The sequence below is a fragment of the Mixophyes fleayi genome, chromosome 6 (genome assembly GCF_038048845.1).
Source record: "Mixophyes fleayi isolate aMixFle1 chromosome 6, aMixFle1.hap1, whole genome shotgun sequence".
In the NCBI taxonomy this organism is placed as follows: domain Eukaryota; kingdom Metazoa; phylum Chordata; class Amphibia; order Anura; family Limnodynastidae; genus Mixophyes; species Mixophyes fleayi.
This window is the reverse complement of record NC_134407.1, coordinates 47,353,739-47,378,952: the sequence shown is the minus strand read 5'-3', so window position 1 is coordinate 47,378,952 and position 25,214 is coordinate 47,353,739. Positions and strand designations below refer to the sequence as shown.

Here is a 25,214-nt window from a genome sequence, read left to right as displayed (position 1 = left end):
TTTATGCCGATGACACCCAACTCTACCTTTCCTCTCCCGATCTCTCTTCCTCCCTCCTCTCCAGGGTGTCTGCCTGCCTCTCTGCCATCTCCTCCTGGATGTCCTCCAGATTCCTTAAACTTAATCTCGCTAAAACCGAACTTATTGTTTTTCCTCCTGCTCATTCCCCCTCCCCTTCCGATCTTTCTATCTCTGTCCTCAACTCCTCTATTTCCCCTGTTCCTCAACTTCGCTGCCTCGGTGTCATCCTTGACTCCTCTCTCTCCTTTGCTCCTCACATTCTCTCTCTCGCCAAATCCTGCCGCTTCCAGCTGCGGAATATCGCACGCATTCGGCCCTTCCTCTCCCAAGAGGCCACTAAGGCTCTTGTCCACGCTCTTATCATCTCCCGCTTGGACTACTGCAACCTCCTCCTTACCGGCCTCCCCCGCGCTCATCTCGCTCCCCTTCGCTCTGTACTGAATGCAGCCGCTCGGCTCATTTTCCTTTCTCGCCGCTCCTCTTCTGTCTCCCCCCTATACCAATCCCTTCACTGGCTCCCCTTCCCCTACAGAATAGTGTTCAAGCTCCTTACACTTACCTTCAAGGCTCTCTCCAACTCCACTGCTCCCTACATCTCCAACCTTATTTCCATCCACGCTCCATCCCGCCCTCTGCGTTCGGCTAATGACCGTCGCCTCACCTCCCCCCTGGTCACCTCCTCCCATGCTCGCATCCAAGACTTCTCCCGCGCTGCCCCCCTTCACTGGAACCAGCTCCCCCGCTCCATCAGAACATCCCCCAACTTGTCCAGCTTCAAACGGGCCTTAAAAACCCACCTCTTCCTCAAAGCCTTCCAGTCCCCCACCTAACCGACCTCCTTCCAGCCTCCCACCTACCGCCGTCCCTATCCTGCCCTCCTCCTGCCTCCCTCCTCTTAATTCTCCTCTCCCCCCTCTCCCTCTCTCCGTTCTCCCCCTTTCCTCCTCCCACCCTTGTGTCTCTGTCCGTCCTACCCTCCCCTTAGATTGTACGCTCCTTTGAGCAGGGCCTCCTCTCCTCCTGTTCTCCACCACCTTAACTCTGCTCTCCAGCTCCTTGTCTCTTCCGTGGGGTCCTCCTGCCCCTCTAGCTTCACCGCAGGGGGCTCTCACCTTTCATCTAGCTGTACTTTGAGCTTCTGAGTTACTGTGCTTTTTGTTAACTGTACCGTGCTGTCTCACCCTGTATCGCGTCTCTGTATGTCCCTGTACGGCGCCACGGATACCTAGTGGCGCCTTATAAATAAAAATTAATAATAATAATAATAAGCGAGGGCTTCAGTTTTGTCTGAGTTTATTTTATAATTTGAAAGCAAGCTATAGTCTCTAATTTCAGATAGTAGGGATGGAATCGAAATATAGGGGTTTGTTAGAGTGAGCAGGACATTGTTCGCGTAGAGAGTGATTTGGATGATTTTGTGCCAGAGGAAATACCTGCGATATTTTGGCTGTTTCTAGATCTAGCTGGTAGGAGTTCCACCAATAGAATGAAGAGGAGAGGAGATAGTGGACAGGACTGCCTTGTACCATTACGAATTGGGAACGGGGAGGAAGAACAACCATTGGCAAGGACCATAGCCGAGGGGTTGTAGTACAATGAAGCTATACCCTTGAGGAAGAGGCCGCAAATACCAGCAGAGTTAAGGACTTCATGCATAAAGGGCAAAGAAATTAGATCAAATGCTTTCTCAGCATCAAGGGCCACCACCAGAGCAGGGGTCTACAGCTTATTAAAAGCATAGATTAGGTCAATTGCTTTTCTGGTGTTATCTGCTGCCTGGCGATTTAGAATAAATCCCACTTGGTCTGGATGGACCAACGAGGGAATAACACGCGCCGGTTTATTAGCTAGTATTTTAGCAAACAGTTTGAGGTCCACATTTAATAAGGAAATGGGTCCGCACCTCGCACATTGACTGAGGTCTTTCCCTTCTTTTGGAATGACCACTATGCTCACTCTGGTGGTGGCCCCATCAAATTTCTTACCCAGAAGAACAGTATTATAGAGATCCAGAAGCATGGGAGACAGAGCAGTGCACTTTTTTTTTTTTATAATATATCGCGGTGAAGCCGTCCGGACCCAGGGCAGATGTATTTATAAGAAATTTAATAGTGCATTTTAATTTCTTGGAAGTTATTTCTGTATTTAGAAAAGTTAGTTGCGTGTCCGATAAAGAAGGTAACTGGAATGATTCTAGAAAACGTCTAATTCTATTAAGTAGGTCTTTAGGTGGGGGGATGTCGGTCCGAAGGCTATACAATTTAGAGTAAAATTCACTGAAGCAGTCAGCAATTTTTTGAGGGTCATATATCCTGTTAGAGGCTGCGTCATGTATTGAGACTATTCTGATGCGCGTACTTTTAGAGTGCAAACGGTGGGCTAGCAGGGAGTCCGCTTTATCACCCTTTTCATAGCACTTCTGGCAGAGCCATTATAGTGTATTAGCAGCTTTAGGAGACAGAATTTAATGTAACTCACCTTTAAGGGTTAAGATTTTCAGATAGGTCTTACGTTTTGGGAAACGATGATGTTTCTCTGTGAGACTAGTTAACGAGGGTTCCAGTTCACAAATTCAACTTAATTGTGGGTTTTTTGCGGCCGAGGACATACTAATAAGGAGCTTGCGGATAGTGGCCTTGTGGGCCTTCCAGACAAAAGAATACAAAACATCCGGGGAAGCATTTAATTCCCAGAACTCCGCGATTGCCTACATGATTTTTGGTTTGTCCTCTTTTTAGATAATAAATTGTCCTGCAGATGCCAAGAGTGGCGAGGGGGGGAGATAACACCAACATCCAAATGCAATGAGATCGCTAAGTGATCAGACCAGGGTATAGGTAAAATGTCAGAGGAGCATAATAGGAGGGTGGTCGGCCTATGGCAATACATGCGTGAGTATTTTGAGGGACAGAGAAATGAGTATAGGCACATGACAACGAGTTTAAGACCCGCCACGTGTCATAGAGTTCATGAGGCTTAAGTAAAGAGGCAAGCTGACGTGACTCTCTAGGTGGGCATGTGGAAGGAGGAGGAACTTATGAGCAATCTAATTTCACATCTAGTACAGTGTTAAAATCTCCACCAAGAATAATGGGACCCCTGGCAGACTGAAGAAGTTTAGTGAAAAAATCAGTGAAGAAGGGACCTTGACCCACATTTGGAGCATACATTAAAGCAATCGTGACAGGGGTTTGGGACAGTGATCCAATTATGATCATATACCTGCCCTGGTCATCAAGAACCGTGGAGTTTACATTGAAAGGAACCGAGTGGTGAATTAGAATTGCCGTATCACAGGTCTTTCAGGGGGACATAGAATAAAAGGCTTGAGGGAAGGTCCTGTTTAAACATGGGTAAAGTGAATTCTTGCAATAAGACTATATGAGCGTTCAGTCGCTTAAAATATTGAAGCACCATGGTATGCTTCTGCAGGACGTTGAGCCCATTCACATTCAGTGATACAACCTTAATAGTCATGTCGGCAGATGAGGTGGGAGGCGGAGCATGAAATGTAAGAGAACTCGGTGAGAGAAGAAGAAAATGTGAGGGGTTAGAAATGGAGATGTTAGTACTGGGGAGAAATTTAGGTGGGAAGGCGTCTGGGGGGCAGAAGGCCACCCTCCAGAACGCCAAAGTCAGTAGGACACATCCTGTGTGTCAGATGGGTTTGCGGGGGAAGTGGGTAACAACCAGTGTTGGTGTAGGATAAGTGTAAATACACTAGTTATAAAAGGAGAGGGGAAATGTTGAACCTCAGGGTGGGGGACACACCAGGGAACGAGCCAACAAAGGAGCGGCGCTGTACCCAGCAGGTGGGACCACGGTATGATACACTTACAGTGAATTTTGCAGTCGACCCAATCAGGAAAAGGAGACCATGGGACGTCCCCCAGGCACCAACGGGGCCCTCATTCACAATTGAAAACATCGAAAAATTGAACAATGCAAAATTTAAAGTTAGAGAATCTAAAACTCACAGCAAAATCAACCATTTGTGTAATAAAGATAAACAATTGGAGGGTAGACAATGGGACCCGAGTCAAGCAGAGAGCAGACGCTCACTCAGTGTCTTAAATAAGAATATTCTAACTGAAGGCTGTCACAGTGGGAACAGGCAAGCAAAATCTTTGGAAATTACTGTGACGGAGTCTCTCGGCGTAGAATCTTCCAGAAGAACCAGGGAAAGGAATGCTTCAATAATTGTAATGGATGGATATTTCAGCAGGGCCTGCAACGGAAGAAGTAGAACACACAACAAAACAGACTGAAAAAAGTCTCTGAGACTTAATCTGCCCGACAAGGGGCCCATTCCTGAGTTCAGGCCTTAGATCATGCAGGAGCGGGAGCTCTCTACGTAAGGCGTTAGGGGTTGATGTAGCAGGAGGAACCAGGGGAACTCCCAGACTCTCCAGTGCAGAAAGGCCTTCATCGTAGGTCTTTATTCTGTACGTGATGTCATAATGGGTGACTTGCAAGTAGAATAGAAACCCCATCGATACCAAATGCGTAATATATTAACCCCGTTTCTTAGCTTCCGCAGGGTGGAATAAGCTAGGTCTTGGAAAACTTGAAGATTGTGGCCCGAGTAAGGGATCACTGGGGTGTTGCGCGTTGAAGAGATGAATTGTTCCATGACTTTATAATAATGGAATCTCACAATAACATCTTGAGGGGGTTGATCCGCAGTTGGTTTAGTACGGAGGTCTCTATGAGCATGGTCCAGTTGGAAGTCTGAAATAGGAGAGTCCAGAAGGCACTGACGGAATAGGCCCTTGAGATACTTAGGTAGGGCATCAGCATCAATCAGCTCGGGAATGTTCTTAAAATGGACATTGCTGCGTCTTGAATGGTTTTCAATGTCCTCAATGTGATCATATACATCAGTCAGGGACTGATGCATCTCTGTTAATTGCTTTTCAACGGACTGTGGGTAGCTGCAGACCTCGTCAACCTGCGACTTCAGCTTTGATATCCTGGGTGACCGCTCTCATCTCTCTCTGTATGGTGGTCTGAATTAAACTCAGTAACTCCAGAGTGGAGCAGACCACCCCAATGGATTGAGAGTCTTCCAGATGTAATTCTGGGGAGGTAGAGACTCCAGAAGCTGAAGAATCTGCGTTGGGCTTCCCTCTGCGAGAAAACATTGTAGGTTGAACAGGTTTTTTCTGTCTGTGAAACATGATGAGAATGTGTAGCAGTCTATAGTAGGAAGAGTAAAATTTATGTCAAGGAGAATTAGGAGCAGCAGGCTGGTGCGATGCCCCAGAGGCACAAACAACGTTACAATTTTATGCTATCAGGAGAGGCTTGTGTGGTATGCAGAGGAACGGGTATCAATGTCTGGCGTTTTGAAAGTCAGACGATTGGATGTTAAAAGTTTTCTGCAGTTGGGTTAGTATCTGATATGAAAAACCAAAGTTCAGAGTGACACTCAGTCGTGAACCTATATCAATATGCAAGTGGTATTTGGAAAATGCAATATTACAAAAAGACACTAGATGGTGTCAGAGTACACAGAGAAAAAAGAGCCAAGGAAGCTTTAGTATAGTCAATGAGAGTACCAGGTATCTTGGAATAGAGGGGAAGCACTCGCATCTCTTACTGAGCCACCAAGTTACATTAGGAGATCAGCTCAGACTGTCAGCAGGTGAGATATAAAAAACCAGGCTAGACTTCAGATAGGGTAAAGGGTCTAAGTAAAATCCCTCACTGAGTGGATGTTGTTCTGTCTCAGACCGATGAGGAACTTTCCGGCTTGCCTAGACAGAGTATTGCAGACGGCAGCATTTACACAAATGAATACGGCCAGTGGCTGGATCCTCTGTCTGGCAGGCATACATATATTATGTAGTACAAAGACTATACCATGTCAGTCATCACTGTCACTTGGCACTTACACCTACCCTGTAACTGCTGCAAGTGATACGGCTAAAAGAGAAACACAGAACTTGAATCGGACGCATCTGTGTCTGCATGCACTCGGTGTGTGCTTACTGAACATTGTCTATATTAATTTGTTGCTTCCTTCCCCGTTCCGCCTCTCAAGTTGTAAGCAGTCGTAAGTGTAGTTTGTGTAAAAACATGAATTGCATGGATTGTAAGGTGTAGCCCCGGCACAAATGTATTTAATTAGTCAAAGCACAATTTACTAACAAAGCACAATTAACTATGTAATAATGAAATACAAAAATAAGTGATCACTCCAATAAAAACAATCAACTACTTCAAATGGATATGCAGGAGTATGTCACCCATAATGGTTAAAGTTGAAAAAGCAATGCTGCTAATTTGCAGCTAAAAGTGCATACCATAAATCAAATGTCTAAAACCCATGAGGTAATCCTAATTGACAAATTCACAATCCGATAGTAGAGATCAGGGCTGATATACAATAGTAGGACATGGAGAGCAAACAAAACCGATAAGAGGAGGATGGGTGGATGAAGCAATTAGTCATATAGGATATCGGCAGCTGGCGACAGTCTGGGAAGTAAACTTATCCCTGTTATTGAATGACTTTCCCGATTCCAAACCTCAATCCTTCCCTGTTCTGTAGGCTCCACGAGAATCTTCTCCTAACGTCTGAATGATGGCTCTATCCTGACATCAGGCTACTGGAGTTCCCGACCGAGTGGAATGACTGATGCGTCTGTTGCGCATGCGCATGCGATATCCGGAAATGTCCGTCAGCGATAATGTGAGTTTGAGATATAAATAAATTCAAAGATGAACATGAATAATTGTAATATTCAAAGCGTTTCGCCCTAATTGGGCTTCCTTAGGGATAGTATAGGTTGTAAAAGGTATAGGGGTCTTGCTGGTCCGTATCTAAATATATAGGTGTCCAATCCGCCTTTCCTTTTCTGTAATTGGTAGCTTCTTTTGATAGTTAATGATATAAGCTGAATGGTAAGACTGTTCTGTGATGGACGGGACAGGGGCCCGCCTCCCAATGTATAATTGGTCAAATAAACTGAATAATAAAGTTGTCTCTTAGTGTATAACTAAATAAATTATAAGTAAGCAGTTAATAAAACAGTGTAAATACAAACACATAATGAGAAAAAATACAGTGTGCTCCTTACAAGCACAGCTAGCAATGGTATTCCAAAAAGGAGGACAAAATACCAGTATGAGTCATTACATTTTCCAATCGTTTGATTATCAAAACAGTACTGTAAGCATCATAGAAAGGTATTCAAATCAAAATTTATGTTGAGACCACCTGGTGCAAGGGTTTTAAGGGTGTATATATACCTGGCTTCTTCTTGTGAGATTAGTCTAATTTAGTCACCCCCTCGCCATGGTCTCACCACTCTTTGGATGCCCATGAACTTCAACAGGGTGGGATCGTGATCATGATATTTTGAAAAATGTTCTGGGATGCTGTGTGCCTTAAACTGGTTCTTGATATTCCTTTTATGTTCTGCAATCCTAACTGACAATTTTCTAATAGTCCTCCCTATACTGTTTATCGCATGGGCATTCCAAAAGATAGATTATTCCCACAGTATTGCAGGTCATTCTTTCCTTGATTTCAAATCTTTCCCCAGTGACAGATTAAGATTAAATATCAACTTTAAATTTCAGTGTACAAATAAGCTATCAAGTATTTGTGTGCTACATGAAAAAACAGTCAGCATTTAACTTATGTGCAAAACAGAAAACTAGTTTGCACTCCTTGCATTGTAACATGGCTTTGTCCAGGAAACTGAAATAAAATACCTCTTCATTTAAGATCCTTAATGAATCAGGCCCCTATTTATCAAATGTGAGTACTATTATTTTAATGTTGGGGCTGGAGGAAGGCCTAATTATTAAACGTGGGTGCTATTGATTTAATGCCAGGGCTGGTTGGAGTTTTGTAAATTTCATATACCCATTTTTTTTTTCCAAATAGGGCCTCTAGCATTCCAGGATACAGACAAGCAGCAACTAAACACACCAGCAGCCACAGGTGGTGAAAGTGCAAGAACAAATATAAGAGAGCAGCACAGTCTGTCAACTGCCCTGAATCTGGTGGGGCAGTCCCGAATTTGGGTGACTGTTTCGCTTAGTCAGGATTTGGTCCGACTGCAAGGACAGTTGGCAGGTATGTCTTGCTTCACACGATACTGCACGTGAAGGCAGAGCTTCGTGCACCTAACAGTAGTGCACACAATATTGCCTGTGTATTTGTCTAAAATGATAACCATGTTACATCACAGCCCCCCTACCCTGTCTAAAGTACCCCTGTTCCCCCCCCCCCCGCCTTAATCCAGCTCTGGGCCAGGGTGTCAGATTGACACCCAGTGCTCTGCTCAAGCCCTTTTGCTGGCAAAAACATCAAAGGGCTTTTTGCACATTTATAAATCAGCCCCTGTGTTCAGTACTGTAATAGAACAATATTATATAATCTATTGCTATAATATGATATAAATATATACCCAATTATAATCAGCCAGGTATGTAAACAAAAAGGTGCTGTAGGGGGAAGGAACATATAAAATAAAATGCAATATAAAGTGAAGTTTGTTTTTTGTTGCATTATTTATTTTCATTATTTAAGATTTATCATTTGTAATAATAAAGTACTGCTTTAGCAACACAATTTTTTTTTCTTTTAAACATCATGGTTTTATGCATTTTCCCGGTGCTCCAGGCAGGGAAGTGGTGGCAAATTTTAGCCCGGGGGTCAAGACTTGATTCAGCAGCCTATTAGGAACACTTTAAAAGAAAAAAATGTAGTTGGCCCATGGACCCAACCCAAGGTAGCTCATTATTGGACCGGTCCAGAGGGCTGATGCCCCCCTGCCCCCCAGCCCAGCCTGCCCCTGGCTCCCGGTGCTTCGCAGAATAAGGGAAATAATCACAGAGTGGGCAGAAGACGAACCATGACGCATAGGTTTGTGCTGATGCTTCATGTTGCACTGCACCAGCAATGCCACATCAGTGTGCAACAATATCATGCATGGATCCCACAGCAGGTGAGCCTGTGTGCTTTAAATACCAGTGAAATAAATTTGGATCTGCGCTTCCTCACCTAGCTGTGTATTGCTGCCATAGGGAGCGTGACGGGGCTCGTCCCAATCCCCAATAGGAAAAAGTAATACAAAGAATAACTCCCAGGCGCAGGTGCAATTGTATGAAATGAAATGGGAAAGGAAGAGTATTTCTGTTAGACCAAAAAGTAGCTCAAAAAATATCAATATTTAATAATGCCACAAATAGTATTCAAGCATTGACAAGTATAACCAGTGCACTGGATAACGATAAATTCATAAATTGTTCAATAAGAAACTCAAATAAAAAAATAAATAAACCAGAAATCTTCTATAAACGGAGGTGTAAACAGGTGGCAATAAACACCACTCGCAATCATACAATGTATAAATCCAAATAGTATGAATAAATCGATGCTCCATGCATAGGGCTGACTTATAGTCCCAGTCTAGCCCTGGTTCTGGGCCACGTTTTTACCTCCTGCCCAGGCTCCTGGAAATTGAATTGTGCTCTGCTGGAACGGGAGGATGTGCTGGAGGAGCTGAGGAATGCCTACATGCAAAATCATAGGGAACAAAAAACGTGGTCTCTCCCCAATTTGAGTGGCGTTCAAATTGCATGTGTTGTTTTTTTAAACGCAATTTACGTTGAGATTGCCCTTCTTAATGAATCACGCCCATTATTTAGACAAACATGTTGCTTTGTTGCTACTGCAACACTGTATGTCTAATACAGATAACCTGGGCAAATCTATATTTAACAGTCATTGTTCTTTTATTGATTGTATTGATGATTATAGAAGAGCCACGCATTTTTACTTTGCCTCTGTGCTAATTTATGCCTGATTGCCTCATAGGAGTCATTGGCACTCCCAGGGAATTTGCTGCCTGGCTTTGTATTTGAATTTGGAGAGATGCATCACATACCGCCAGAACATTGATGCAATGGAAGTGTTTCCAATTCTGAGAAATGTATTAATTTCTTCTCAATGGTATCAGAGCTACATGAGTTCCATTTACTGCCCCTATGATGTGTGGAAAATAAAGATGTTCACTGACCCCCATGTTCTGGTTTTGGTTTTGGATCTGGATTAACTTTGTGTTTTGGTTTTGGTTTGGGCAAAACCGCACCTGTGTGTTTTGGTTTTGGTTTTGGATCTGTATTTTTTTTAAAAATTGCTAAAATATGCTAAAATCACATAATTTTGCTCTTTTTTTGTTTCTATATTATTATTAACCTCAATAACACTAATTTCCAGTCATTTGCAGTCAATTTTGACCACCTCACAGGTCACAAAATTATTTTCATACACGTTTGGATAAATACTACAGCGACCTGGCTGGATGCTAAGTGACAGAGCAATGACTCTAACACACGGCAGTTCCTAGCACATCTAGGAAACATTGCCACAAAACAGTGTCAGTATAGAAAAGTGGTGCAAGATGGAATTGTCCTTGGATCATGAAATCAGTTATGGTTCATTTGATCGCTTCACCCGTTCCTTGGATAACTGCGGTAATTCCACAGCTAATACATGGACAGAGTGAAGCAGGCGGTCATGTACAAGGAGACCCTGAAAGGTGGGAAAGGGATCCCGGATATCCCCACCATGCTGCAAGCCTTATTTGTCTGCAAATGCATCCACAGAACTCTTATTGAAAAGAACATTTGCTCTGCTGGGAAGTCCATGTCTCGCTTTTTCCTCCTGCCTCTTTGGAGAACCTTTGGTTTGGACAAGTGGGACAGCTCCTTCCCTTGCAACTGGACTACACCTTGGTTTACCTGGATGTTGGACAATTTGTGAGGGAGCACCATCTGGAGGGACTTACACCAGACTTGTGGAAGACAAAAACTGTCCACAAGCTCATCAGAGCTAAAGACATTATGGAGTCTGTTCCAGGGCTCCCTGCTGCAACAAAAAAACACGTGTGGGAGAATGTGGCCTCCAAGAGTGTCACACTCTGGCCCCGCAGACGTTGTTACCTTCCCCCTGTAAGCAGTGATCATGGTGTCCTGACTTCACTCTCGGATCAACATTCACCATCTAGTCTCTTGTTCTGCGCATGTGCAACCAATTACCCTCTCTTATGACCTCCTACCTGTTCCCATTGGTCCTAGCATTTTGGAGCACTATTTAAACCTCCCATTTCCTTCTGTCTGATGCCTGTTCTTCGAGTTACTCACTCTCAGTAAGGATCTGGTTTCCTTCGGTCTGACTCACCGACTGTTGCTCTGTACGAACATCCTCGGATCAGCTGAGTTCCTCTCCACTGCTGCCTCTAATAGAACTGCTTGCTGCGCCTGTATTCACCAGCCGTGCTCTGAGTTACCATCTACAGACCAGCTAAATTCTACTCTACCGCTGCTTCTATTTGAACTACCGCTGTACCAGTAACTCACCCCCTGTTGCTCTGAATCACCATCTACGGATCAGCTAAGTTCTACTCCACTACTGCTTCTATTTTGAACTTCCGCTTTACCAGTAGTTCACCTGCTGTTGCACTGAGTTACCATCTACGGATCAGCTAAGTTCTACTCCATTACTGCCTCTGTTTGTACTGCCGCTGTATCAGTGATTCACCTGCTGTTGCTCTGAGTTACCATCTACGTCTGAGCTATTCTATTCAGCTATTGCTTCCATTCGCACTATCCCTGAACCAGTGACTCTCCTGCTGTTGCTGTAAGTTATCACTTACAGATTAGCTACTCCGTTGATATTTTCTCCGCTATACTACCATTGCCTTGGATTCCTATGAGACTGGCTCCCTCGCCACTACTTTCAGTGCCTCTCTGACTTGTTGCCACCGCTCCGCTGTATCAAGCTCCACCAGTTACTCTGCCAACACTCATTCAGGGAACCGCGACCTGCAGGATAGGAGCAAAGAAATCCATACCCTCTTGCGAGGGTCACTGGCAAAAACCACCTACCCGTTAGACTCCGTGCCCCTGAATGAGCTCTATCATCTGGCAGGTACAAGGGATCCACTAAATATCCAATGGATTTGTGACAAAGAGGCTGACTAATAGACACAAAGACATTGCATGGATGGATGGCTATCCAGGGGGTCTGCCTCTCAGGACAATCATGCACTCCCGGAAACTGTGCTGATATGCCCACTGCCCCTTCTGCATCACCAGAAGGGAAACAGCACAACGTATCTTTTGGGACTGCCCCACTGCACAGGCACTGTTGGATGCCTTGGAACATGAACTTAAGGACAATGTGCTGAGAACTTGCCTTTCATACCATTCGGTATTTTATGGATTATATCCTGGGATCCACATCATTGGGGCAATCCAGGTGGCCTGGCGCCTTATGAACTGCTTTAAGGACGCTATTTGGCTTGCCAGGAATCGCCTCATCTTGAAAAGGGAGATGACATCCAGGACTGTCGCAGGCTGATCCACAGCCTACTAAGAGACTAAAACATCATTGACAGTCCTGAGAAAGAGGAAGATGATTCATTTTCTGTCTCCCTCTTCTCCTTCTCCCCCTATGTGTCTGTTTATTCAATAAAATTTTGGGATTGTGTCTTCCCCTCCCTTACCCCATCCAACCCATTCCCCCATCACTGTTTGAAGTTTTGTTGAATGTCTTGCCTTAATTTATGCACCATTTCCTATATTTGTGTCTGTCTCAATAAAGCTTCGGCTTCTGTGTACTGCTGTGAATCCATTTTGATAACACAGTACAATGTGACTGCAGATTTAGACCAAGACTGCCAGCCCTATTATTTCTATTTCAGCAATGACAATTAGCAAATTAGCAATGGAGCTCTCCTCCTTGTGTGTTACCTATATAACACAGTACAATGTGACTGCAGATTTACACCAAGCCTGCCAGCCCTAGTATTTGTATTTCAGCAATGACAATTAGCAATGAGCTCTCCTCTTTGTGTGTTACCTATATAACACTGTACATTATGGGGCTGCAGATTTAGAAGACCAAGCCTGCCAAACCTATTATTAATTATATTTCAACAATGACAATTAGCAATGGAGCAATAGAGCTCTCCTGAATGTCACTGTAGACTTTGAAGAACACTGCTACCCCCTCCTCTTTCTATTCTACCAATGACGCTGCCCAACTGCTCTACAGACTGTGCTACCCCTTCTGTGTACCTCTGTGAAATGGTGCTGGATCGTCGTGAAGGGCGGTACTTATAGAATCTAAAACTAGTGAGATCCGACCATGTAACAATGACGTTTGACTCGTTTTCAATTCCGAAAGTGCTCGATAGTACCGAGCTGGGATCTGCTAAGTTCGGGTGTGTTCTGTTCTCAGGGAACCGAGCCTGAGCATCTCTAGTGAAAAATCAGCAAGTTGTTGAAACTGCTGCTTTATGGGCACAAGGGATTCCTCATCTAATGGGAAATTAATAAACTGTGCTGTGCAACAGGAATGCCTGCAGTACCCGTTTGAGTACCTGACTGAAATCAGTCTGGGACATTTCTGCAAAGACGCACAATTTAGTCAGTGTTGGTATTACTATGCGGATGCCAATCATAGGCTCTAGGTCAGCATGCACAATGTGCAGAGTGTCCATGATGACATGAGGTGGTAGGCAAATGTAACGTATCACCTCTGCATCTGGCATCTCATAGAGGGTTACACGTGACCTGTAGACACACACCCTGGATGACTTTGCTTGCCATTGTTTTTATATGAATGTTAATGAACTTCCACAAAAATGATTAGTAGGCAATAAATGAAGATGGGTAACACCATTTGAAAGACGGGACTTCCTACCCACTGCTTTCTAAATGTCATTGATAGGGTGATAGAGGTCCTAAAAGAGCCTCCCTCTATCCCTCGCATTTACCATAGGCTTTAATAGAATGTGTACATGCTAGCACACGTTGTGATGTCAGCTCAACCACTCAAGAGGTTAAAATAAATCAGTATAATCTTTTTATAGCAATGCAGATACAGACCACAGTTTCTAGTTTAACTGTGTTATACTGATAAACAACATGAGAACATTGTTACCAGGGCAACTTGCACTATGTAATGTATCACAGAATGTTACACAATATTTAGGCCTCTGCACCATCTTGGCCTTGTTTTCTAGGCCTATGCATCAACTTGGCTTACACATCATCTATTACCATTGCTATCTAGGCTAAGCTGCAACCTCTCACTGAAAGCCTCCTCCAACCCCAATACTCTTAAACCCTCCTGATTCAGCAACTCATCCAGAATCTACTCTTCGATCAACTACTATCTTCTACCCAAGGATTAAACTAAAAGGAATGAGAGTGTCTTAGTGCCCCATTAGTACATACCTTTATTTCACTGACTGTTTCCCCTTTCTAGCCACACTGGTCCATACTGCAAGGTAAGCGGCTATGTCTTTCACCATACACTTACGTTTCTGCAGCTGTATTCTGAGTTGCACATATCTTAATGCGCAGCTTACAATCTAACATATAGATGTATGCAATGCAAACATGTGCCATCAACTCAAAAAACATGTGCAAACTGTACCCACGCACACTGTGACAAATTTTGGCAAGTCACCTTTTTACATTGCACAACTGGCCTTACATCCAACCCTAAGGTTTATATTTACTAAACAGCGGGTTTGAAAAAGTGGAGATGTTGCCTACAGCAACCAATAAGAATCTAGCAGTCATTTTGTAGAATGCACTAAATTCATGATAACTAGAATCTGCTTGGTTACTATAGGCAAAATCTCAACTTTTTCAAACCCGCTGTTTAGGAAATATACCCCTAAATGACACCTATTGTGCGCAATTGTGTGTTAAAATCGGGACTACTCAGAGAAAGGCATGAAATACCTAAACAAATCTCCCAAATGTACTCAATATAAACAGCAAACATAGTAACAAAATATTTTATTTTATCGATCATGCCAAAACCGTAAAGACAGTGTATGAAAATAAATAGTTGAACAATATAAGTTAAAATCATTAACTGATTGATTACCTTCATTATATAATGAACATATAGAAAGGAATAACATTTTATAACAGTGCTAGTGCCAAATTAATAAAAATAATAAATGTCCACACGCATATAATAGATATATCATTGTAACTGAGTATTATTGCTTCCACAGGAAAAGGTAATCTCTGATGTGAAAAAGAATGGAATAACAAGATGATGTCAACTATGTAAACGTTTATATAAGGTTAAACTTTGAGAATGCTGCAAAACGTGTTTGATGTAAGTAGAAGAAACGTTTTCATTGCAAATAGCTTAATTTGGTTAACAAAATGTTTAAAGTGCTTACAAATAGTAACATATTTATATTGCTACAATTTTGAATATACTAATGTTTCTGGATATATTTAACATTTTGCCAATATGTATTTATTCTGCCTTGCTTATGGAGGTACAATCATTTCTGTAGCACAGTCAATTGTAGATGTAATAACTGACTATGAATTATGCATTGCATAGCCATAATAGGGGAAAGTTTGTGAAGAATCAACACTCAATAGAAAAAGAAGGATATCTTGATCTAGATTAAATAAAGTTTTAACTTATAGGCTCAGCAGAATCAGGGGCGGACCCAGACATTTGCCCTACCCGGGGCGATTTTAGGGGGGGGGGGGATTTAGGCCCCGCCCCCTTTCTGTGTTCTAAGGCTGCCGGCGGCTGCACACTGTGCAGGTCCGTTCAGCAGTGAAAGTGTGCTGTCCCGCTGCTCTGATACTGTCACTGCTGAACGGACCTGCACAGTGTGCAGCTGTCGGCAGCAAGCCCCTGGTAGGGGGGGGGGGGGGGCGATCGGGGCGATCGCCCCCCCCTGGATCCACCACTGAGCAGAATGTATTAATTATTCCTCATTATCCGGCTCAAGTTGAAGAGCTTGGTAATAGTTGTCAGTTTCTGCTATGTTCTTTTCATCATGTTGATGAATAAAGTCCAGCAAATCATTCCCAGTATTATCTGATGGATTTTTGGAGATCATTTCTTCAGCAAGAATCTTACATTGTTTTATGGCATATCCTCTGAATACTGTTGGGCATTTTATTTTTATAACTGCTTTGCAATGCCTTATTGCTTCAGGTTCCCAATTCCTTCTATATAGTTCATGGTTTGCCCAATTCAAGTGAAGCTCCTGTTTCTGTTCCTGTGTAACATTGTCCATGTGGAGAACTTTGTGATATATTTCCTCTGCCTTTTCATATTGGTTTGCTCTCCCGTACATGCTGGCTAGTGCAATGTATGCAATCACAAATGTTTTTTTATACTCCACAGCCTTTTCCAAATGAACCGTGGCACAGGAAACTGCTTCAATAATTTCCTGCGTGTAGGTCCTCGTGGACTGAAACTGTAACTTTGCTTTTCGTGCACTATCCTTTAGGGCCAGAATCTTTTTTTTGTAACATAGGGCAAGCTGGTGATTAAGATGACTAGAAGTAGGGTTTAAACGTACTGCTTCATTGAGGACAATAATTGCTTCATCAGTCATTCCTGCTCTCCTGTAAAATTTGGCAACATAGCGAAGTAAATATGGAAATTCTGGTGTTGCTCGTAGAGCTTCCTCTATAAGTAGTAATCCTTCCTTGGAATTATTAAAATCTTGATATTTCAAACCAAGGAGAACCTTGATCACTGTATCTTGTGGGTTTAATTCTGCAGCACGTTTCAAAAGCAGAAAAGATTCGTCAAGTGGTTTCTTTAAGCAGTTGTAGCCTTCGAGTCGAAACACAGCAATGGCATAGCTTGAATTCAGCTCTGGGTTTTCTGGATCTAGTCCTAAAGCTCTTTGAAAACAATCTTTAGCTCTTTCACTGTGTCTTCCATTGAATGCTAACAGCGAAAATCCCTGCTCACTATATATCTCAAACAGCAGAATATTCTGTCTCTGGGAAGACTCAAGATTTTTACAGGTTTCTTGTGCCTTTTTAACATAAGTATAACCTTTTATAAAATGGTTCATGTGGTAGAACATCCAGGCATAATTACCATATATTATGGCCCTTCTAGCATCTGTGGTGTCTGACTGAATTTCTTGGATCTGTTCTTCAGCTTTTTGTAAATAGGCAATGGCTTCCTCATAGTCACCTCTCAGATGATTCGTGTAAGCCAGGAGATTGTACAACCTGTATTTACGCTCAGGATTTAAAAATTGAATCTGGTCATACAGCTTAATTTCCATTATGCCAATGTCCACTTCCTCCTCAAGCAGATTCCATGTAAAATGGCACTGTATCTTCAACAAACGACTCTTTAACGAATTCTTTAATATGTCACTAAGGAAAAAAATAAGAAAACAAGATGTTACCATATACCTAGCTTGAATGATTTTCTCTTTTTTTGAAAGCAGTGTATAAATACAGCTAAATATGCCAATAGGACATTTCCAAGATTCAGACCTTCTCACCCTGAAAGTGTTTCCCCAATTGAAAGTGTTTCCCCAATTTTATGTGTTATTGTCTTGTGCTACCTAGGTTCCCTTTTATGGGTCTCACTGGTTCCTGTAGAGCGGGTGAGCGATACCTGGGATTCCAGTCCGGGTCATTGTCCTTGCCTAACTGACTGGGAAAAACTTGAGAAGAGAAATTCAAAGAGGAAAGGGAGGTGATACTTGAGTGAAATAAGTGTTGTCAGGTGTCTCCTTTTCAAGTGCAATTGTGCAGTACAGAATTTTAGGGCAGTCTAGATTGTCTTTCCAATGGAAAAATTCTAGTGACATTGGGGTGTGTGTTTAAAGAGGCAGAAGCAGGTTGAGTGGCCTGAATTAGAGTGTGGTCTACAGTAATGTAAATGCGGAAAGTTTGGAGGTACGCGCATTGCTATGCTGTCTGCCTGCTTTTTATAAATAATAGAGTGTGAGAGGCTAGATTTTATGTAAAGTAATAATCTATGTCTAAAAATAAAAATGGACTATTTGCTAATATGATAAAAAAATAAAAAATCATGAAATACCCACATTGCCCATAGATTGTGGGCTTGCTGGCAGGGTCCTCGTATCTCTCTGTCTGTCTGTATTACCCAGTATTGTTTTTTACTGTGTTTGTTCTCAATTGAAAAGTGCTACAGAATTTTCTGGCGCTATATATATAAATGATGATGATGACTGCCCACACTGGGAGCTTGATTCATCAAGGCATGTATCTGCCAATTTTGAGTGTTGCATACACAAAATCACTCTGCGCATGCCCAGAACTGGGACAAAATGTCTATGAACACAGCCCTGTCTGGCGTGTCTTCATACGCAAAGGACACTTACTACAGCCTATGAGTCTGAAGAGTAAACAGGGCAGGGAAGGGGCATTTTGCTCTAGCCGCTATACATGTGACTACAGCCATGTCTATATCAAGCTGTACGCACATCAAAGTTACTTACGTTTATGCTATATCTCTTGCACCATCTATAGAGCTAGTCTAAGTCCTGAGTCATTTTTAAATTTTATATAAATGTAAAGTTTTAAGTAAATGAACAAAAGCACTAGAGACTTGAGTTTTGAATTTCAGAAAAAAGTGTATAAATAAATTCACACAAAACACATGTGAAGCAAACGGAACATAGCTTATTTTTCTATTCTGGTGTTTCTTGCCCCCTTGTTTCACATTGGGCTAGATGTTGAACTTGGCTTCTGGTTACCCATGATGTGGTAGGCAACAGTGTGGAAGAAGTCAAGGTCATTGGGGCACCAGAGAGTGATGCTGTGACAGACAACATAGGGGCACAAGTGGATGGGGGGTGTTGTAGATGTGGCTGGAGGGTGTGCAGGAGGGGCTTGAGAGAAAGAGGTGGCTAGGGGTGGGCAGACATGATTTGAAAATAAGAGGCTGGTAGTAATAAATTATGTTGTTGCAAAAATGGGTTTGGGCCAAAAGAATGCATTTGAGTTGGAGAGGGTAGTGGGGCAGCATTGCAAAAGTGGGGGAAATGGAGCTTGATGATGTAGTAGAGGGTCTTGTGTGGACAATGGACAGGAGTGAGGTATTGTACTAATGGAGAAGGAGCCACGGCATTGACTTGTGTTATGTCATCCCAAGCATGAGATTTCACGAGGGGGGGGGGGGAGCTGTCGGGTGGTGAAGTGCAGCCTTTCCACCACCAGCTGGACCAATACCTCCACCTGCTGTTATGTAAAATTGGCCTGCCCCTGCTTCAAGCCTGAAACAGAGGAGTCTGAGTCCTGACTCAGCCCTGGTTGTCTGAGTTCAGACATGGTTCTAAAGAAAAGTAAATAAACAGACATTAGTAACAGTACTTTAATTCCCTACAGAGTGACTCACATAGGGCCTGCTAATCACCAATAGAACAGAATCAAGGGCAGACTGTAGAACAACAGATGTCCAGATGTCTCAAAAACTTCCAAAGATATTACAGCAATGCAGAAGCTCAGATCTCCGCTGAGACCCTAAATCACAAAATGGCAGGGATGAATAATTTCCTCTCCAGCTGTTATATAGAGCATGCAGGTGTGTTCTACTGTGATATCCTGTGTATGAATGGCTAGGCCTTGTCACACCCCTAATTGCCTGGATACGGTTGATGACAGAGAATAATGTCACCTGAGTCAGACATCTTGCATATAGTATTGAAGGGATCCACAAGTGATGTGCCTACGTTCATATGAGCACTGAGAACCTATCAGTACATAGCATGTTGAAAAGTTTTATTCACTTGCAAACATAAAGGTTGCCACGTTTGCTCGTGCTGAGCTGCAGGTACTAACCACAGCTATGGATAAACTATACCAACTTGGTCGGTACATTATAAAGGAGGATAAATTGAGGACATACATGGCCGTTCGTTGGCGCCTATGGTTGCAGGTTAACTGCAGGCGTACTGTTGTACAACTGCGGTGGAGGTGGAGCGACCTGCGGAGGAGACATCCCGAATTCCTTGCAGACTTGAGAGCAGAGATTCGTAGACATAAGTTCTCTATTAATCGCAATTGTTTTTATTTTACAAACACTAGCATAACTGTTAGGAATATTACAATGCAATGTGGCTGATAATAACCTTCTCTGGAAAAAGTACAAGGCCTGCTATATAATAGTGATATTTCTGATTCACTATGTGAATAACAGGTCAAGTCCATCTGTAAGTGGTGTAGTGGTGTGTTTCTTTGGCCACCTATTGACTATGCATGATATTGGATATTTAACAACGCAACCTAACATTATCTGGTTGTCTCTATGTAAGTGTGAGACAGAGAAAACCTTTAGAAATCAGCTAATGTGTTCTACTTAATCCAACAGAACGCTTCACCGTGCTACGGAAGTTACATCTATGGTGGCGAAGTAGTGGAGTGAGGGCGGAGCCTGTCTAAGAGGCCGAGGAGGAGCAGGAAGTCTGGAGGAGCAGGAGGCCAAGGAGGCCATTGATTTGGAGGAGGGTCTGTTAAAGAATGCAAGTATCTTGATGTGATAATGTTGGATATTTTTTGGGGTTGGGGGGACAGCATTAAAGTGTATTCATCAGACAGCCTTGATTTCACACATGATTTACCCTAGACCAAGGCAACATTGCCATTCCACAGGTGTCTGACATGATGGTCCTAATAAGTGTTTGTTGTCAATCAACTCCCCCCCACCACCACAACAAATATATTTCTGCATGTGCCTCCAAAAAGTATTACTCCTCTGGCTATTACTGTGTTTAGCATAACATGAAGCTGAGCAATGTATCGCTTCAGAACTCTGCTGAGCCCAGCAAAACAAAGTACACCCATACAAGTAATATATGTTGTCATATTGACCTAAGCTTGCAAATCTACTTTAAAAAAAAAAAAAATAACAGCTCAAGAAGACAGCCACATTTTGGCTCCCCTACACCAGTTTCCAGCCCCATGAACCTGCTTTGCAGTCCCCTCATCCGGTTTCCAGCCACCCTGACCCACTTTCAAGCTCCCTTCACCCGGTTTCCAGCCCACCTGACCCAGTTGGCAAACCACCATCCCTACTTTCCATCCCCCCTGCACATTTGTCCCATTTCACTGAATTTTAACTCACAGACATTTTTAAACATAAAGAAGTTGAGGGTAGCAGGGCAAAAAAAATTATGACATCATCCCTATTTCTGTAATGAGCGAGGTACAGTTTGTGGGGGATAATCATTTACTTATCACACACTACTATGGGATCAAAGCCATTAAGCCATTATCAATATATGGGATACATTGCAGGAATCAATTAAAACCAAAATCCAGGTAGATGATGCAAAATCAGCTCCTAAGAGCTCCACTGCAAAGCATCAATGGGCCTATTTATAACAAGCAGGCAATCCAAATGCCTAGCATACTCAAACGTTCGTGTTCATTGTAGTCGGTAGCGGAACACAGACTTCCACAGTCAGACGCAGTGGTGCGCCACGCCAACCTTTACGTTGCGTAAACGGCTTTACTACCAAATTCACCTAGCAACATACCTTGAGATCTGTGCCTTGATAAATTCAGAAGTGCGCAAAGCCTAAATATGTGCGTACAATATTGAACGCAGGTTGCGCTCAGAATGCGTGCCTTGATGAATCAGGCCCTGTGTGTGGTTTCGAAAATAAATATTCTACCATTGCTTGCAATTGATAGTGCAGCATTTAAACAGAATACGCAAGTTACCAAATTAGAATACAAACATGGCGCTGGTAGTTAGGGTCGATGTAAACTTCAACTACTGCAACTTGTTTAAAAATAATAAAATATACATTTAGTTTGTTAGGCGCTTTGAAAATAATCACACAGTAATCTATTGATTTTTAAAGAAGGAAATATCTGTTCCATGTTTATCTCAAAAGCAGATTTAAATTTGCCTTCTTTGCACAATTTTAGCGTAAGTGAAAATTCTCATGAACTACATTCTGTGGTAACTGAGATACAATTACCACGTCATCATTACCTTGTGCAAGAATGTCTGACAGCGCATATTGTTTCAGAATACATACAGTGCCACCCTACCCTTACCATGGATCATATTATCCATGTATATATAGTATTTATATACTCCTGGAACTATAAATTACATGATGACTCCAACTGGTTAAAAAAATAATTAATTTAAAAATCTGATCTGTAATTCTCTGCTGCAGACAGGAATAAAAGAGAGGAGAAAGAGGATTATTGAAGGAAGGACAGGATATAGATACTGTATTAATTTTTATGTAGTATTTAAAACGCTGATGAAAAGACTATTTAATTCTATTTGCAAACCGTTTATTGAATACATCCCTTTTATATTTAGCAATCTTTATGTACATTTTGACAGCTTAAAATAAAATAACACTTAATTTTAGGAGCTCTGCAATAAATTAATAAAAAATATGTTTCTGCAAATGCGTAATGGTCAATAAAATTAGCAATCATTTGTATATTTCATCTTTAGATTCTCGTCTATAAGCTATTTCTTGTACAAATTGGATATAGGTCTTTATAAGTGAAGCAATAACTGAGCTAGGAGCATTTACAGTATATGATATAAAAACTAGCACAAGATATGCCAAAATAGATCAGGAGGACACATTTATTTACCTCATGCTGTTTGCTGCTCTGTGACTACTCTCTGTGAATGCCTCTAAGAGTCTGCTATGGCAGCATTGTTGGAACCATTATTAATATCGAGAGGTCATGTGACATTGTTTGTGTTAAGTCAGAAGAGGGAATGGGGAAACGAAACTGAGAAAACTGAGCAAATTCATTTCAGAAATGAAAGGGAATCAGTATTAGTTTTCAAGGTCAATTGTTTCCTTTAATGTTCAGAATGCAATATTAGAATTGTGATTCTGTTGTTACCCAAGGTGATATTATAAATAAGCATTATTAGAATTAGATAAATTGCAATGCTAATGTCATTATTTAGATTTTTTTCATTACTGAGATCATACTTGCCAACTCTCCCTGAATGTCAGGGAGACTCCCTGAAATAGTGGTGATCTCCCTCACTCCCTGAAGAGTCTGGCATTCTCCCTGATGCTGAGCCAGTACAAGACGTGGTTGGCTTCGCCATCTGTGGCATGATGACACAGTTCAGGAATTGTGTCCTATGTCCATGTATTGATGCCTGTGGAGGTGGCCATTTTCATGGAGACCAAGATTTAATCAAAGACTGACAGGTAAGACAACAGGAGTTCAGTAATGGAGACAGAAATGTACAAGACACTTCAGTCTCTAGAGATTCATTAGCTGCTTTTCTTTAACGCATAGTTGCCTACTCTCCCGGAATTTCCGGGAAACTCCCGAATTTCTGGGAGACCTCCCGACCTGCCGGGAGAGCAGGGCAACCTCCCAGTTCTCGCCCCCACAATTAGTAAGTGGCGGGGCTTAATGATGAAAATATCGCGTTATCTTAGCCAAATGATGCGACTTATCAAGCCCCACCCCCACACGCCCACCTCCCCCGGGATCTCCCTGAAGCCAACGAGGAAAAGTTGGCAAGTATGACTGAGATGTGTTTTAATAAAATAAGCTCTACAAGAGATATGATTACTTATGTTTTCAAGGTTAGCTGATGCAAGGTGATTTTCCGCAGATCTCTTAGGGAACTTTCATAAAATTCTTAGCACAAAACCTCTAGGGGACACTTTGTAAAAGGGGAACTGAGATTTTGGAGGGTGCAATAAATCTACTTTCATCATTGAGACTGCAACTGTCACAATGCTCCAAGATAATAAAAGAGTACAATACAGATATTGGGACATTTATGACAGAGTACGATTTCATGGGCAGAACGGGGAGGGGAATGGGCCCAGCCATAGACAATGTTTGGTATGGGTGTACCAAGCTCGAGGACACGCAGCAACGTCCGATTCAAGCTTTGGGCATCTCTAAGGTGCGTGTTTCTCTGTAGTATCACTTGCACCAGCTGCAGGTCAGGTGTAAGTGCTGATTGATAGCGATGACGGTCGTGTATGCATGGTAGAACATGTGTTTGCAAACAAGAGCAATTGTAATAATGCATTTTATGTACAGTAGACATTAATAATATCATGGTAAATGTATTTTATGGGGGGGAAAAAATGAAAAAAAAGCCCTTTAATTTTTTCCCAATAATTACTATATTAGTAACAGATGACAATAACTGAATACTTTTTTTTCTGTGCATTCTTCTGGGACTATATTGCACATATATATTGTATGTAACCTTCCTCAAAACAGCAGGTGTTATATAAGCAGAGCGTACCTAGACCCGTATGTAATAACAGACGTTTCTTCCCACTCTTAGTATAGTATAGTATAGGTAGCCCCCCAATAGTATAGTATAGGTAGCCCCCCTTAGTATAGTATAGTATAGGTTGCCCCCCTTAGTATAGTATAGTATAGGTTGCCCCCCTTAGTATAGTATAGTATAGGTAGCCCCCCTTAGTATAGTATAGTATAGGTAGCTCCCCTTAGTATAGTATAGGTAGCCCCCCTTAGTATAGTATAGTATAGTAGAGGTTGCCCCTCTTAGTATAGTATAGTATAGGTTGCCCCCCTTAGTATAGTATAGTATAGGTTGCCCCCCTTAGTATAGTATAGTATAGGTAGCCCCCCTTAGTATAGTATAGTATAGGTAGCTCCCCTTAGTATAGTATAGGTAGCCCCCCTTAGTATAGTATAGTATAGGTTGCCCCCCTTAGTATAGCATAGTATAGGTAGTCCCCCTTAGTATAGTATAGGACCCCCCCTTAGTATAGTATACTAAGCCCCACTCACTTACCTTCAGTTGCTCTGAGCAGCGTCTCTTCTCACATCAGGCAGACAGGAAGTGAAGTCAGACTTCCTGTCTGCTGAACAGCACCGTGGGAGCCTAGCAATTGGCTGCCTGATGCTGCCCACTGAACACCAATATTTTAGATTGCTTTCCTGTACGTGCCTCCCCCCGCCGCATCTAAACGCGCCCCCCGGGAAAATCTGAGGTGGCCTCCAGGTGGCCTTGTTAGGCCATCGGCCTACCGGGAAACTTCCCTGTAAGGTCTATTGCCAATCCGCCCCTGGTTCTAAACTGTTCCCAGATGTTAAAGTATTTAAAGCTCAAATCTTCTTAAAACGCATTTCTCTACCTTTAATGCCCAAGCACGTCTACTTTCTCATGAAGTGCACCCAGTTCTCTGTAAGGCCCATCCTCTTCAAAGTCCAAAAATCTGGGCTGTCTGCTGAAATCTAGACTGTTTATGCGGATGGGTATAATGAATGTGAATGTGAATGTTGAGAGCACAAAATGCATTAAACTCTTAATGAGGCTTTAAATGTATTGCGTACATTTTCTTTTCAAATAGATTAGAATGTTCTACACATCTTCTTTC

General features: G+C 42.4%; 1 protein-coding gene and 1 long non-coding RNA gene across 2 annotated transcripts; one reads left to right on the top strand and one right to left on the bottom strand.

Moving 5' to 3' along the window:
• Positions 1-6,416: 6,416 nt before the first annotated feature.
• Positions 6,417-20,347, top strand: LOC142161125 (uncharacterized). Its single transcript, XR_012693352.1, has 4 exons — positions 6,417-6,718; positions 7,922-8,113; positions 15,087-15,193; positions 20,201-20,347. It is a non-coding gene; the product is annotated as an uncharacterized LOC142161125 (long non-coding RNA).
• On the bottom strand, positions 15,763-22,511 carry LOC142161124 (interferon-induced protein with tetratricopeptide repeats 5-like). The gene is made up of 2 exons (XM_075216411.1): positions 22,462-22,511; positions 15,763-17,232 (listed from the first exon to the last, which is right to left on the bottom strand). The coding sequence occupies exons 1-2, from the start codon at positions 22,464-22,466 to the stop codon at positions 15,810-15,812; spliced, it is 1,428 nt and encodes a 475-aa protein (XP_075072512.1). The 5' UTR covers positions 22,467-22,511; the 3' UTR covers positions 15,763-15,809.
• Positions 22,512-25,214: the final 2,703 nt, after the last annotated feature.